The sequence below is a fragment of the Sorex fumeus genome, unplaced genomic scaffold (genome assembly GCF_029834395.1).
Source record: "Sorex fumeus unplaced genomic scaffold, SorFum_2.1 ptg000054l, whole genome shotgun sequence".
Classification (NCBI taxonomy): domain Eukaryota; kingdom Metazoa; phylum Chordata; class Mammalia; order Eulipotyphla; family Soricidae; genus Sorex; species Sorex fumeus.
Genome location: NW_026606111.1, coordinates 24,659,524 through 24,673,742, shown reverse-complemented (window position 1 = coordinate 24,673,742; position 14,219 = coordinate 24,659,524). Strand labels below are relative to the sequence as shown.

At 47.7% G+C, this 14,219-nt stretch overlaps 1 protein-coding gene and 1 non-coding gene across 4 annotated transcripts in view; both read right to left on the bottom strand.

Annotated features, from left to right (window-relative positions):
* The window catches only part of CRYBG1 (crystallin beta-gamma domain containing 1), a 65,541-nt gene extending 53,338 nt beyond the window's left edge, over window positions 1–12,203 (bottom strand). For 2 of the 3 annotated variants that reach the window (XM_056125078.1, XM_056125077.1), the window contains exons 1-2: window positions 11,485–12,203; window positions 961–3,187 (exon numbers count right to left, since the gene is read on the bottom strand). In XM_056125078.1, coding sequence (XP_055981053.1) covers window positions 961–3,187; window positions 11,485–12,203 — 2,946 coding nt within the window. Of the gene's footprint in view, window positions 1–960; window positions 3,188–9,663; window positions 9,715–11,484 lie in introns of those variants that run through there. The other variant, XM_056125079.1, reaches the window with a different exon arrangement.
* LOC130033901 (5S ribosomal RNA) lies at window positions 6,523–6,641 on the bottom strand. The gene has a single exon (XR_008794006.1). It is a non-coding gene; the product is annotated as a 5S ribosomal RNA (ribosomal RNA).
* Window positions 12,204–14,219: the final 2,016 nt, after the last annotated feature.

Sequence of the window (14,219 nt, the reverse complement as noted above, 5' to 3'; positions counted from 1 at the left end):
TGCTATTAAAGGAAAAATCTAACCTGGTACAAAAATTCTTTCCTGCCTGACCACTTTTCAGGAAAAAAAAAAATTCCTGGAAGAAAATTAATTCCAAACAGAGAAGGCATACCTTCTCAACTTTATGGATTAAGAGTTTATCGCTACATACACGATTTGAATCTCATCGTACATGAGAATCAATTCAGATTACGATTTCCTAGTGGGGGCTTTTTCAAATAAAGGAAGCTGCTTCACAGATCTTCAGAATTCTAAGTATAGTATTACACATTGTCATAAATATTTGCTAGAATAATGCATTCAATCTGTCACTGAACATGAAAGGGATCTTATCAGCACCTTTCATAAAACAATAAATTCCCAAATGCATTCAGATATGTGTAGCTCATTTTCTGAGTCAGTCTATGAATGTCCTAACAGAAATTTTGAGGCTGGAGAGATAGTGCGTGGATTAAAGCACTTGCCTTGCTTACCGCCAATCCTGGTTCAATGCCCTGGCACTGCATGGTTCCTCAAGCAGAGCCAGAATAGTCCCCAAACCCCTGTGGGTGTGGCCCACATTCCTCCCCACAATGCCAAAAGAACAGAATCTTAGTATCACTTCTCTTGGAGTTCAGCAGCCCCTTGTACATGGGAGGTTTTCTAAATATGTGATGGATAAACATGAGCATAATCTTTCATTTGGGGTATGGGGACATACGTGGGCAATGCTCAGGGGTTGCTCCTGAATCTGCACATGGAAATCACTCCTGGAAGTGCTGGGTGGGGGGGGCACCACATGCGATGCCAGGGACCGAACCCAGGTCAGCCATGTGCAAGGCAAATGCCCTACACGCTATACTATTGCTCCTGCCTTATGTGCTTAACCATTTCTAAAAGAATAGCATGAACTATATATCATGCCTTTCTCCTCTCCCTCTCACAAATATCCTCAATACACGACAATATGTTGTCACTTACCGCTGATTCTGATAGTGACATCCCAGAAAAAGAAAGGCTTGGGTCAAACCGGCTGGATTTGAAACGGCCTGCGAAGTCTGTGTCACTGTTTGCATAGTTAGACTTCAGAACTCCTTCTGCATGGTTCACTTTATCTGTATCATCACTGTTCTTCAGTTTCAGAAACTCAGAAAACTTCGTCTCTGGCAGGTGTAGGTTGCTTCGTGCATCAAGCTCTTTCCTGGCTTCATCTCTCTGCAGGTATTTCTCCATGTAGCTTGGGCTTTTCAGGCCTGAATGAGAAGCATTGGACGAGTCGAAGTTGAAGACCTTCAAGGAGCTGCTGCCGGGCGGAAGATTCGGCTGTTTTTCTGAACTGCAGGGCGGGGCCCCCTCCGCCACAGGCTGTGACACAGAAGACCGAGAAGGAGAAGTGTTCTGAGAAGTGCTGAAAGATGTGGTCATTGTACTGACTGAAGTCACAGAGGGAGCAAAGACTCTGTCTTGCGGTAAAGACGATAACAAGCTGGAGAACAGGGCACTCTTTTCCAGCCTGGATCGCTTCACACCACCGTTGGGGACATCCCTGTTCTCTTTGTCACTGATTTCTGAAGGGGTCGGGGACTCGTCCTTCCCATTGGCATAAGTGTGCAAGGACTTGAAGAGGACGCTCTGTTCGGCAGACGTACGTTTGGGCCTCAGCTTGGATTTTGTGTCCAGGTTCTGCATCAAATGGAAAGCAGGAGACATTTCTGGCTGGCTTTCCTTTTTCTTCCCCAGGCCAAAGGTAAACACGTTGGGGTCAAACACCTTTTCTAAGTTGTCCTCATGAATAGGGGGCATGGCAAAGGGGGGGATGGGAGAGTTGGGCATCCTGCCCTTCTTTTTCTTCTGGGGCACACAGACTGCGCTATCCATCTTTTTGATAATTTCTGTGAATTTCTCCATGTCTGAAGAAGAATCCAACACACTGTCATCACTCCCAGCAGAAACGTTCAAAACGCTGGCGGGGCTGTCCTGACCATTCACGGCGCTTTGAGCTGGCCTTGGGGGACTTTGCAAGTGATCGCTGTTGCAGGTGGATTTGGCCAGCGGGGGCTTTGTGTCACCCTGACTTTGAGCCTGGAGAGGCAGAGATTTCTCTGATGCCTTCAGTTGCATGATTTGTGGGTCAGCTCTTGCCCCATGCTGCTCTCCGCAGGAGATGCCTTCCGGTGGGGAGCTCTGATTACCCACTTCCTCTTTCTGGGGCGCACAACTGGCAACGGAAACCACCTCCAGTTCATTGTGACAACTGGGCAGCTGCCCTTCCCTAACTTCAGAACTGTCAGTGATGATGTGGGTGCTCACCTCCTGGGGGCTCTCCACGGGCAGAACGAACGACCGGACCTGGACCAGCACCCTGGATGGGCTGGCTTCTCTTCCTCCGGAGAGTCTGCTGGGGTTTTCCTCTCCGGGACACTGAGGAGGCTCAGGCGAAAGAGAGCCGTTTCCTGATACTTTCAGAGTGGAGCCTGGAACACTGCTTCTGGACACTGGAGCACCAGCACCTTGGGGGCCATCCACCTGATGGGGTGCAAGCCCAGGCAGAGAAGGCCCCAGAGATGACTCAGCCAAGGGCGCTGAGTCAGAGCCTGAATCCTGTGGCTTCAGTGTGGCTGCTGGTGCTGGGACATGGGCATCATGCCCCAAAGCACTGTCGTGGGCCATCCCAGTTAGGTTTTCAACAAGTGCCTTGCAGTCAGCAGCTTCTGTGGCGACCTCTCCTGCAAACAGCTGGTCCTGCACCCGCACCTGAGCAATCGCCCCCGGGTCGGGAGGGCAGCTGGTGTTGGAGGGCGCCTCTGCCTTGGGTGGGGCACCCACAGCCTGGTCCCTGGTCACGGCCACAGACGCTTCTTTGGAGAGCGTGGCTTTCATTTCCGTGGTGGCTTCCTTCCCCGGTACCCCATTCTGGTGGTTGGTTGGTGTGACTTTCTTTTCAGGTTGCTCCATCTCCTTGGCTTTTTTGGCGAAATTTAGTTTGGCCCTCCCCACAAATGTTTTACTGGAGGGGGGAAGGTTGCGAGGAGCCCGGGTCTCTGTGTGCCTGGGGCTCCCGTTGACACGTTTGTTTTCAAATAAGGAGATTTTGGTAGCAGTGTTTCCTTTATTGACTGGCTGGCTAAATGGATTGTGCTCAGTGCTCAGACTGTCGAGATTCTTTGGGGTTTTCAGATTGAGTTCCACATTTTTCGGCTTGGCAGGACTGCAAGGATAAAGCAGGAAGATAAACTTATTGACCCGGTTTTTATTTTATATTTTATTTTTATTTTTTTAATTTTTATTAGTGAAACACCATGAGGTACAGTTGTAGACTTACAAATTTTTGCGCTTGGGTTTCAGTTATACAATGATCAAGTACCCATCTCTCCACCAGTGCCCATTTTCCACCACCACAGGTCCCAGTATCCCTCCCACCCACCCCCATCCCCCATCCCACCCTGCCTCTGTGGCAGGGCATTCCCTTTTGTTCTCTCTCTCCTCCTGGGTGTTGTGGTTTGCAAAAGAGGCAATGGGTGACAATCATGTTTGGTCTATAGTCTACTTTCAGCATGCTTCTCCCACCCTGGGAGAATCCTCCCAACACCCTTTATTTGGTGCTCCCTTCTCTATCTGAGCTCCCTTTTCCCCTAGCATGTGTGGCTAGCCTCCAAGCCATGGAGCACAATTCCTGGTACTAATCTCGGCCACTTTAAAAGCGAGTATACAAATAATGAAAACTCAGCATCTTTCTGCTCTGTTAACTTTATTGTTGTTGGTGGTGATTTACTGAAATCTTTGGTCGGGGGGGACACACCCAATGATGCTCAGGGGTTACTCCTGGCTCTGCACTCAGGAATTACTCCTGGCAGTACTCTGGGGATCATAAGGGATGCCAGAGATTGAACTTGGGTCAGCCATATACAAGGCAAATGCCCTACCTGCTGTACTATCTCTCTGGCCCCCTGAAATCTTTTATACAGATGTTTTATGCTTTCCTTTTTTGAACTGAAGTAGTATACTGTTATGACAAACTATAAGATTCAGCTATCACTGAAAATCAGCATGTGTACTTACTTCATATTAGCTTCACCACTAGAAGCCTAATTCTATCCTTTGTCATGCAATTGTCCCTCTTACCCAGGCCCTTCCCCCTTCCCTTCGGGCAATCATGACTTTTTTTAATTATTTATTTTATTTAATTATTTATTTTATTTAGACACGATGGGCTGGAGCTATAGCACAGCTGGTACCAGTTCAATTCCTCCGCCCCTCTCATAGAGCCAGGCAAACTACCAAGAGTATCCCGCCCGCAAGGCAGAGCCTGACAAGCTCCCCATGGTGTATTTGATATGCCAAAAACAGTAACAACAAGTCTCACAATGGGACATTACTGGTGCCCGCTCGAGCAAATCGATGAACAATGGGAGGACAGTGCTATAGTGCTATTTAGACACAATCGTTACAATACTTTTATTTTTATTTATTTATTTATTAGCGGTAGGGCGTTTGCCTTGCACACAGCCAATATGGCCAACCCGAGTTTGATTCCTCCGCCCCTCTCGGAGAGCCTGACAAGCTACAGAGAGGATCTCGCCCGCACGGCAGAGCCTGGCAAGCTCCCCGTGACGTATTCGATATGCCAAACACAGTAACAACAAAGTCTCCAATGGAGACGTTTACTCGGCCCGCTGGAGCAAATCGACGAACAACGGGAGGGCCTTTATCTTTACCTTTTGCGTCACACCCAGTGATGCACAGGGGTTACTCCTGGCTCTGCACTCAGGAATTACTCCTGGCGGTGCTCAGGGGACCATATGGGATGCTGGGAATTGAACACGGGTTGGTTGCTTGCAAGGCAAACGCCCTACCAGCTGTGCTATTGCTCCAGCCCCACAATACTTTTAATAATGGAGTTTGGGGCTTTTAGCTCCAAATGCCCCACTGGTATCAGTGTCCCTTCTCCAATGATCCACAATTTCCTCCCTCTCTTCACCTTGCCTGCTCAGCAAACTCCTTTTTAAAAAAATCACTTTTTGGAGTCTGGGTAACATGCCTACAATAGTATTTTTTCTTATGGTTTTGTTGTACATCATTAACTTGAAATGCCCAAGAGCCTCCATGTAATGATCTTAAGAGTCTAAAAGTTTATTTTTGTTTTATTTAGCTCATCCAGTTTTCATCCTCTCTGTATGTCACATGTGAGTGAAATGAAGTGTTTGGCTTTCTCCATCTGATTTGTTTCATAAAAAATACTTCCCTCTAGTTCATCCAGGCTGTATCATCATTTTTTTAATAGCAAAGCCATATTCCATTGTGATATGTGTCACACCTTTAATCCACGGGGTGTCAAAGGGAACCATTTTTAAGCAGCCCTAAATATGATTTTTTAAGAGAGGTTTTTGCTTGCATATAAGGCATAAAAATATGAAGCTAAGAATCTTAACAGAGTGAGAAGATTACAAATTTATCAAGCACCTAGAAAGCATGCATTACTGTGCTAGCTTTGGAGTTCAAAGACATCTCAGAACAAGAGAACACATTTAAATACTTAATGCACTCCTCTACTCTGTAGCACTGTAGCACTGTCCTCCCATTGTTCACTGATTTGCTCGAGCGGGTACCAGTAATGTCTCACAACAAATTGTGAGACTTGTTGTTTCTGTTTTTGGTATATCAAATATGTCACGGGTAGCTTGCCAGGCTTTGCCGTGCAGGCGAGATACTCTCGGTAGCTTGCTGGGCTCTCCGAGAAAGGCAGAGAAATCGAACTTGGGTTGGCTGTATACAAGACAAAGGCCCTACCCACTGTGCTATCATTCCAGCCCTCCTATACTCTATACATTGGTATTTCCCTAAACATCAATTATGCATTTCAATTTTATGACAAATTTTTGTAAGAGTCCAATAGGTTGGATATTAAAATACCTGCTATTTAATTCCTTTGAATATTTTGTTCCCTTCATCTTTCCCCTATAATATTTTCTCTTATTACATAAGTATTCACTATAGAACATCTGGGAAACATAAAAATGAAAAACATTCATCTTTCTAGTCTCATATCTCTTAACATATTATGTAATTCCAGTCTTTCTATAAACATTTTTAATAGAATTGTGATTACTCAGTTCACAGTTTAGTATCTTGAAGGTTACTAATATTATATTTAACAAATTCTCAGCTACAAAAAAATTCAAATTTGGGGCTGGATTGTGTTATGCATAAAATCCTACCATCAACAGTATTGTAAACTATGTTGTTTTACTTTTTTTAAATGAAAGTTTTTCTTAATGCCTGCATAAAAGTTACATACAAGTGGTACTACATGGAAAGTATCATATAGCACATAGCACATAGGCCCTCCCGTTGATCGTCGATTTGCTCGAGCGGGCCCAGTAACGTCTCCATTGGAGACTTTGTTGTTACTGTGTCTGGCATATCGAATACTCTCGGTAGCTTGCCGGGCTCTCTGAGAGGGGCGGAGGAATTGAATGCGGGTCGGCCATGTTGGCTGCGTGCAAGGCAGACACCCTACCCGCTGTGCTATCGCTCCAGCCCTAAGGACTACAGCACCCGGTATTCCCAGGCGGTCTCCCATCCAAGTTCTAACCAGGCCCGACCCTGCTTAGCTTCCGAGATCAGACGAGATCGGGCGCATTCAGGGTGGTATGGCCGTAGACTTAAAGTATCATGTTAAAGTATCATGTTAAGCGAAATGACTCAGAAAGAAAGGGACAGACATAGAAAGATTGCATTCATCTGGGGAACATAAAGTAACAAAATAGGAAACTAACACCCAAGTATGGCAGAGATTAGTACCAGGAATTTTACTCAATGACCCGGAGGACAACCACACATGTTAGGGGAAGGGGGAGCTCAGAAAGAGAAGGGAACACCAAATAAAGGGTGTTGGGAGGATCCGCCCACGATGGGAGAGCATGCTGAGGGTAGTCTGTCGACCAAGCATGATTGCCACTCAATGCCTCTTTTGCAGACCATGGCACTCAAAAGGAGAGAGAGGGAAATGCCCTGCCACAGAGGCAGGGTGGGATGGGGGCTGGGGAGGGGGAGGGGATGCTGGAATCCGTGGTGGTGGGAAATGCGCACTGGTGGAGGGATGGGTGTTTGATCATTGTATAATCGAAACCCAAGCACAAAAATGTGTAAGTCTACAACTGTACCTCATGGTGCCTCACTATTAAAAAATAAATAAATATATATATAAAAAAAAGTCCACGTGGATATACTATAATTTACTCATCAATTACTCTACTGGTGGTTTGGCCACCATTTCTGGAGCAGAAAGTCACCTTTCCCCCAGTTGTTTCTCTTGGGTGTAATCAGCTCCTAACACAAACCATGTCTTTTTTTTTTTCTGTTTGGGTCACACCGGGTGTTGCACAGATGTTACTCCTGGCTCATGCACTCAGGAATTCCTCCTGGGGTGCTCGGAGGACCATATGGGATGGTGGCAATTGAACCTGGGTCGGCCGCCTGCAAGGCAAACACCCTACCCACTGTGGTATCGCTCCAGCCCTCAAGTCTTTGAATGTATATGTAGCTTCTTTCTGAAAAGCAAAATGAAATCTTTGGCATTGGCTGGTTCCAGTCCACTTCTTATGTTATGTGTACTTGGTCAAATTACTTCTTAGAACTCTCTATTTTTAAAGAGAGTTTAGAAGAGAGCTGATTTTCTCCTTCCCCACAAGTTAAGAATAGAGGAATGCCTGGGATCAGGGACTGAGTTAGAGACAGCGGGATGGAGGCGTTGGCCAGCTACCTTCCTTTCAACTGGAATCACTCTAATGATCAGTTTCACATATCATTTTCATCTATGCAAAGTTTCCTAGAAGAGCAAACACCAAAGCCTTAAACAAAGAATGTCTAAATCATGGTTCTAGTGGTTTATAAAATGTGAGAGATAAATAATAAGCACTAGTATTTGCTGATTGCTAAGCACTTGAGAAAGACTTTCTATGGCTTGCCTAACTTACAACTTGTACATTCCTTTCAAGATGAGGAAGCTGAGGCAGTTGAGGTTAGATAAGTAATTTGCCCGAGGTCACACACAGAGTGACTTGGAGCCCTAATCTGATGCAGAGTGTTGGGTTGGGGGGGCCAGATTCCCATCCCGCCACTATTCTGCTTCTCCAGAGAGGCACAGGCTACTCAAAAGATCTCAAATTCCTTCCAGCCTTACTACTTACTGCGTGAATTAATTATCAGGAAATTTATAAGATAAAGATTGCACATAGATTATGTGCTCTAAGTGGAGAAGCGCTGAAATCTCATACAAGCTCTAGACTTGTCTGCAAAAAAACTCTTGCTTGTAGTTGTGGAGAGAGGGAAGTATATGGTACTGAGGAGAAAATCCAGAACCTCACTAGTAAGACTTTGGATGAGACACTTAATCCTGAGAAAAATGAAAAGAGTAGGAAGACTTGAGACATCCCATCCTAAACACAACATTAAGTATTTAGACTTTCTAGTCAGAGAGATAATACACCAGGTAAGGTGCTTCCCTTGTATACAGCCGACCCATGTTCAATCCTTGAAGTCCTTGGGGGCTCCACATACAGTCAGGGCTGGCCAGGAATGATCCCTGATAACCACCAGGTACAGCCCAGAAACCAAAAAGGAAAGAATTTAGATGCTCTTTTAAAAAAAATTCTATTTAAAAACTAAATGTGATATATTCTCATTAATTTCCTCCCATGCACCTGTTTCCCAATTTCTCTATATTTAGTCTCCCTTATTGCAAACCTATATTTCAGATTAAGATATTAAAGCAAACTTTGTTCTAAGTACTTTTCTAAAAATCAAATTCTAAAACAAGTGAGATGATTAGAAAGAGAGCTTAAATATGCTAGTGGTTAATGAGAAATGTTTACATGCCAGGAATATGCATTTAATAAAAGTCTCACTAATCAGCTGAAGGAATGAACAATCAAACATCAAAGTGCATCTTCTGATGTAAATGGCAAACACTACAGGCTGGCCAACAGGCTCCCTTCAGGACAGGAAACACATCTGCACATTAAAGATTTGTGCTAAGATCAAAATATATTTTACAACCAAACTTTCTGTGCTATTAAGAGTCACTACAATTAACCTACTTCGAGCTGATTAAAAGGAAAGCTACTATAACTCATGTTGTAATGCCTTCATTATACTGTGAGATGGGAAAATAATATGGAGTCTTAAAAGTCCTGGATACGAGAGGGAGACTGTCCTTTTTAAAAACACACTATAAGAATCTCAAGATTCCATACATGATAGAGAAGTAAAGTATTTAACAGTTTCAACATAGATGGTACTTCCTAATCACTATTTTTCAGAAATATTAAAAAAAGAAATATAAAATAAATTTAACTCCCAATTGTTTTTCAAAATAATCTAAGTAACATCTTCAATTAAAATATGATCTTAAAAAAAAAAAGTTAAAAGGTCTGAAAAAAAACTCCATCGACCATAAATGGATCAAAGGCTGACAAAGAATTAATTCTCCATTTCAATACATTGCCAATTCAACAAGGGCAAAGCCTGTGGAAAAGAGATATTAATAAACTGAGGATTTGGCAAAGGGAAAATATTAGGTAGAAAATAATCACTACGGAGAAAAAGACATTTGTTCTTGTTCTGTTACAGGAAACAGTCTATTAAGAGTTTCATTGTAAGATCTTCTTCCCCAGATTTGTTTACCCTGTAGCTTCACAGCATAACATTACAATTCTGGTTTTTCCACTGGTGTATTCCGGCCGGAAGACAGGTAAGGTGTCCAGAATCAGGTACACAGCAACTTTTCTCTTAAGGCTCATGCTTGGAGATTCCAACTGTTCTGTCACATGGGCCTTCTACAAATAATGGGCATCATTCACTCAGGTTATTTCCCTGATGCTGTCATTACAGAACAAATAACTGACTATATCAAAGGTCTCTAGGTTGGCAGCTGGTGAGGTAGCTCAAATTATTCATTAAGCAGATTTTTTTTTAAAGTGTTCACCAAACAGACCTTCCACTCTAATGCTGGTTTCTCTAAGAATTAAAATAGAATCAAACCATTTGTGAAAAGGCCAGTTCAATAATTATGTGCATATGCAGGTAAAAAAAATCCTAAGCAATTTATTCATTTTTAATTTAGTAACTTCAGGGGGGCAATGTAAGTGGAGTGGGTAGGTCTGGGGAAGAGGAGTTAAGAGAGTCTGGGAAGGAAGGGGCGGGGGTTTGAAGGGGGTGGATCCTAGCAGTTGTATATGGAACCTTCTCCTATCCTGCCAAATTACACATATGACAGTGATGTGCAATCTCCACCAAAAAAAAAATAATAATAATGCCAAAAGCCAAGCTTCTTTGCTCTTCCCCAGGTATTACAGATGGTAAGTCACATCCACTAAACATAACCACATTGCCACTGCATGCTGTTAACTGGCTTATCTGCCTACATGTTGTGTAACAGACTGGGCAATAAATTTTTCAAGGACAACATACTGAATCATCTGTGAATCATCTCCCATCTAGCAAAGAAGGCACTCAACAAATATGTAAAGAATCAATAAGAGAGTATTCAGACTGTGCTTGAGCTTGATCCTCCTACCGTGCCCCTCCAGTTAGCAAACTGTCTACCAGTGAGAAAAGGGATCTCTTTTCCTTTTCTGTAACTGAAAGTCACTTTCAACCTAGAAGCAAAAAATATGACCCCATCCCCTAACACTATAAAAGGACAACAAGTAATCCAACTCGTAACTGAAATTTTTCTTTTTAAAGATCAAAGCCAATAGTGCATTTATTTGTGTTGGTTCTTGCTTGGAGGCCACCACCTGGTAGTGCTCAGGACTTACTCCTGGCTCTGTGCTCAGCTGACCACAGACTGTGCCTGGGACGGAACTGGGCTCAGCCACATGCAATGCAAGCCACCTTAAGCGGCTGTATTATCTCTAAGGCCCCAACAATGCATTTCCACTCCATTGAAGTCCTTTAAATCCTCTTGAACTCACACATGCCCCAGTCGCTGGGTCATACTACTGTTAGCTCCGTGTTTTCAAATTCACTGCACTGTAGCACTGTCTTCCCGTTGTTCATCGATTTGCTTGAGCGGGCCCAGTAACGTCTCCATTGTGAGACTTGTTGTTACTGTGTTTGGCATATCGAATACATCACGGGTAGCTTGCCAGTTCACTGCATGTTTTTTTTTTTAAATCTAGAAATGCCAGTGCATTTTTAAAGAAGAGATTGAGCCTTATTACTTATGTGAACAACTTGTTTTATATTCATTTAAATCATATATTAAAAAAGAACCTAGCAGAGTCTCTTGGGCTCATACCATCTCCTTTAAACCTTCACAGTGTTCTTGAACTAATAGCCCCCTTCAACCATATTCATTTCAGCAGAGGCGCTTCCACAAATGCAAAAACCACCACTCGGGCACCTCGGGGGGAGGTGGGAGGAGAGTGTGTGTGTGTGTGTGGGGGGTGGTCCAGCCTCCCTACAGACACGACCCCCCAGTCCCTTCCCGCAGTTACTTACAGGGTCACTTTGGTGGTCACCGTCGACCTGCCCGCGCCGAAATGGTTCCTGGGTTTCAAAGAGGAGTCGGAGCCTTCGGATGCTGCGGCCGCCCGGCCCGCTTCTTTGCCTCGACCTCCTTCCCCGCGCCCGTCGAAGTGATTGGGCAGCGGGCTCCGCTTGTGCTCCGACCTGAAGTCGGGCAGCTGCGAGCTGCTCTTGACCATGAGCTCGCGCGGGACCACCCGGGTGGCCTCGTCCCCGCTGTCCCCCGCGGCGCCCTTGGCCGCCGCCGCCGCCGGGCTGGGCTCGGGGGCGGGAGTCTTCTTGGGCGCGGTGGACTCCTTGGCGGCTGCCCGCGGGCCGCCGACCGGAGAAGGGGGCACCGCCTCGGGCACGCGGCTCCTGCCCCTCCGCTTGGTGGGGGACGCGGCGGGCGGCTGCGGCGTGGCTCGGCTCCGCTCCGCCGCCTCCCCGGCCCCGCGCTGCTGCGCTTTGGCCGCGCCCGCGCCCGGCTTGCAAGGTTCGGGGCTGGCAGTGGGCACGACGCCCCCGTCGGTGGTGGCCACCCGCGGAGGTTTCCCTTTCTTTTCCGCCGACCCGTTCTCGGGGCCCGCCTCGTCTTCGAACACCGCGTCGTCGTCCCGGGCCGTGCCGTCCGCGGCTCCCGACGGAGCGTCGGTGCTTTTCTGCGACTTCCTGCGCCGCCCCGAGCGCCGCCCGCTCCCTCGCTTCTCCATGTCCTCGGGGTCGCTGCACTCGCCCCCCTCCCCGGCGGCGGGGGCCGGCTCGCCCCCCGGAGCCGCCTCGGTCTTCCGCAAGTAGATGTCCAACGTCAGGACCGTGGCGGACGGGCTGCGCTCCCCAGGCGCGCCTCGGCCGCGCGGCAACGCCGCGTCCTCCGCCGGAGGGTCGCCTGGGGGATCACCCGACCCGTGCCCGTCCGGGGGGGCTCGGTCGGCGGATTCGCCGGCTGCTCCCGGGGACCCCTGCAGCCCCCTCGACCCCTGCTGGGCCGTCTCCCGCTGGCGGTCTGCGCCCGGCTGCGCCGCGTCCTCCCCCGCCTCCGCCTGCTCTCGCCCCGAGTTCTTCTCTAGCGAGGAATGCAGCTGCTTGGCAGCGGTGGTGGCATCTGGGAAAGTCTCTCCCTCTGCCTCTACAGGTTCTAATTGGGATGAATCACTTTCGTGGCCCTGCGGCCCCGCCGCCGCTGCGGTGCTGCACGAGCCGCCACCAGGTGACAGCTCGGTGTGGCTCACGGGTTCCTGGAAGCAGGGCTGGTCCTGGGGCTCCTGGGGCTTCTGGGGGCCGCCCGGCTCCTCGCAGGCATCCGTTTGCTTCGGCTGGTCGCCCTGAGGTTTGTTGCTCTTCTCGCCCTCCTTCTCGGCGAGCTTGCCGGCGGTTACATCTTTGGGAGGCCCAGATTTGGCATTTGCGCTGGTGGGACACTCGACCCCGTTTCTCGTGTTCCTTCTCCTCCCAGCAGTGAACAGATTGCCAAGTTTCCCCAAAACTGGCTTCCTTTTGTTCTCTTCTGGCGGCTGTGCTCTGGACTGCAAAATAAAAAGAGATGGGAAACACAACATGTTAAGAATCTGGGTTTGGGTTTTGGGTTTTTAGGGGTTTTTCTTTCTTTCTCCCCATTCTTCAGTAGTAAGCACACGACGCAACTACAAACCATTATGATAATAAATCAGGAGTTTTTCTCAGTGAAAACGAGAGCTGTGGTTTGGTTACATTCATTCCCACAAAAAAAACCCAAAACAAAAACAAAACAGTAATTTTAAATTTTTCTTAATGTTTAACGCGTCTTAGAATGACTTTTCCTGTACGGTAAGAACTTAGGAAAATTCGGATAGTTCCTAGATCTCATTTTTTGCTTTTTTTTTTTACCTTGGTGCAACCCTAAGCACCCACGCGTGTCAATAGCGCAGCAGTAAAAACAAAGTATCCTTTTTTAAAAACAAAGTATCTCAAAGCGGAATTTGGCCCGTTAATGCCGCCCTTTTTTTATTTCTAGGAGAGGAGGGGCAAGGAAATCAAAAACAGCGCCCACTAGAACGGTAATAATCCAGCTGACTTCAACATTAAGCACAGGCAGGAACACAGAAAACCAAGTCCAGATCACCTGGGCCCGCCCTTTAGCCCTGCCAGGTTCGCGGCACCCAATGGGAGACGCACGCGGGCATTCAAACGCCCGCCCCCACCCAAACGATCCCGCCGCTTCCGAGTTCTCTCGAGAGGCTTTTCCCCGCCCGGAGTTCGCAGGAATGTAAACACCTGGAGTAACCAGGGAGGAAACAGGGCGAAGGTGGCCGCACCTCCGCTCGGGTCCGGAGGCGCGGGTGCGCTGAAGCGCGTCGGTCTCTACCCTAGCCGATCTCGGCCAAAGCGGGGGGACACCCCAATGCGCTCCGGGGTGCAGTGGCGGGAGCCCCAGGTGGACACCCGCCCGTGGGAGGGGGCCAGAAGCGCGTGGGGCTCTGCGCTAGCCGACATCGGCCGGCGGGGTACACCCCGTTGCGCACCAGGGCGCACTGGCGGGAGCCCCAGGTGCATACCCGGCGTGGGAAGGGGCCAGAGGGACGTCGCAACGCTCCTCCTCACCTGTCCTGGGATAGAAAGGGGGGGGGTGGGGGAAACCTGCTCTTCTTACAACGCCGGGGGCCAAACGGCTCTCACCTGGTGCCAGCGCCGGAAGCCAGGAGGGCGCGCTGCGCAAATCAATAAAAACCAGCCCGCCAATGGGCGCAACG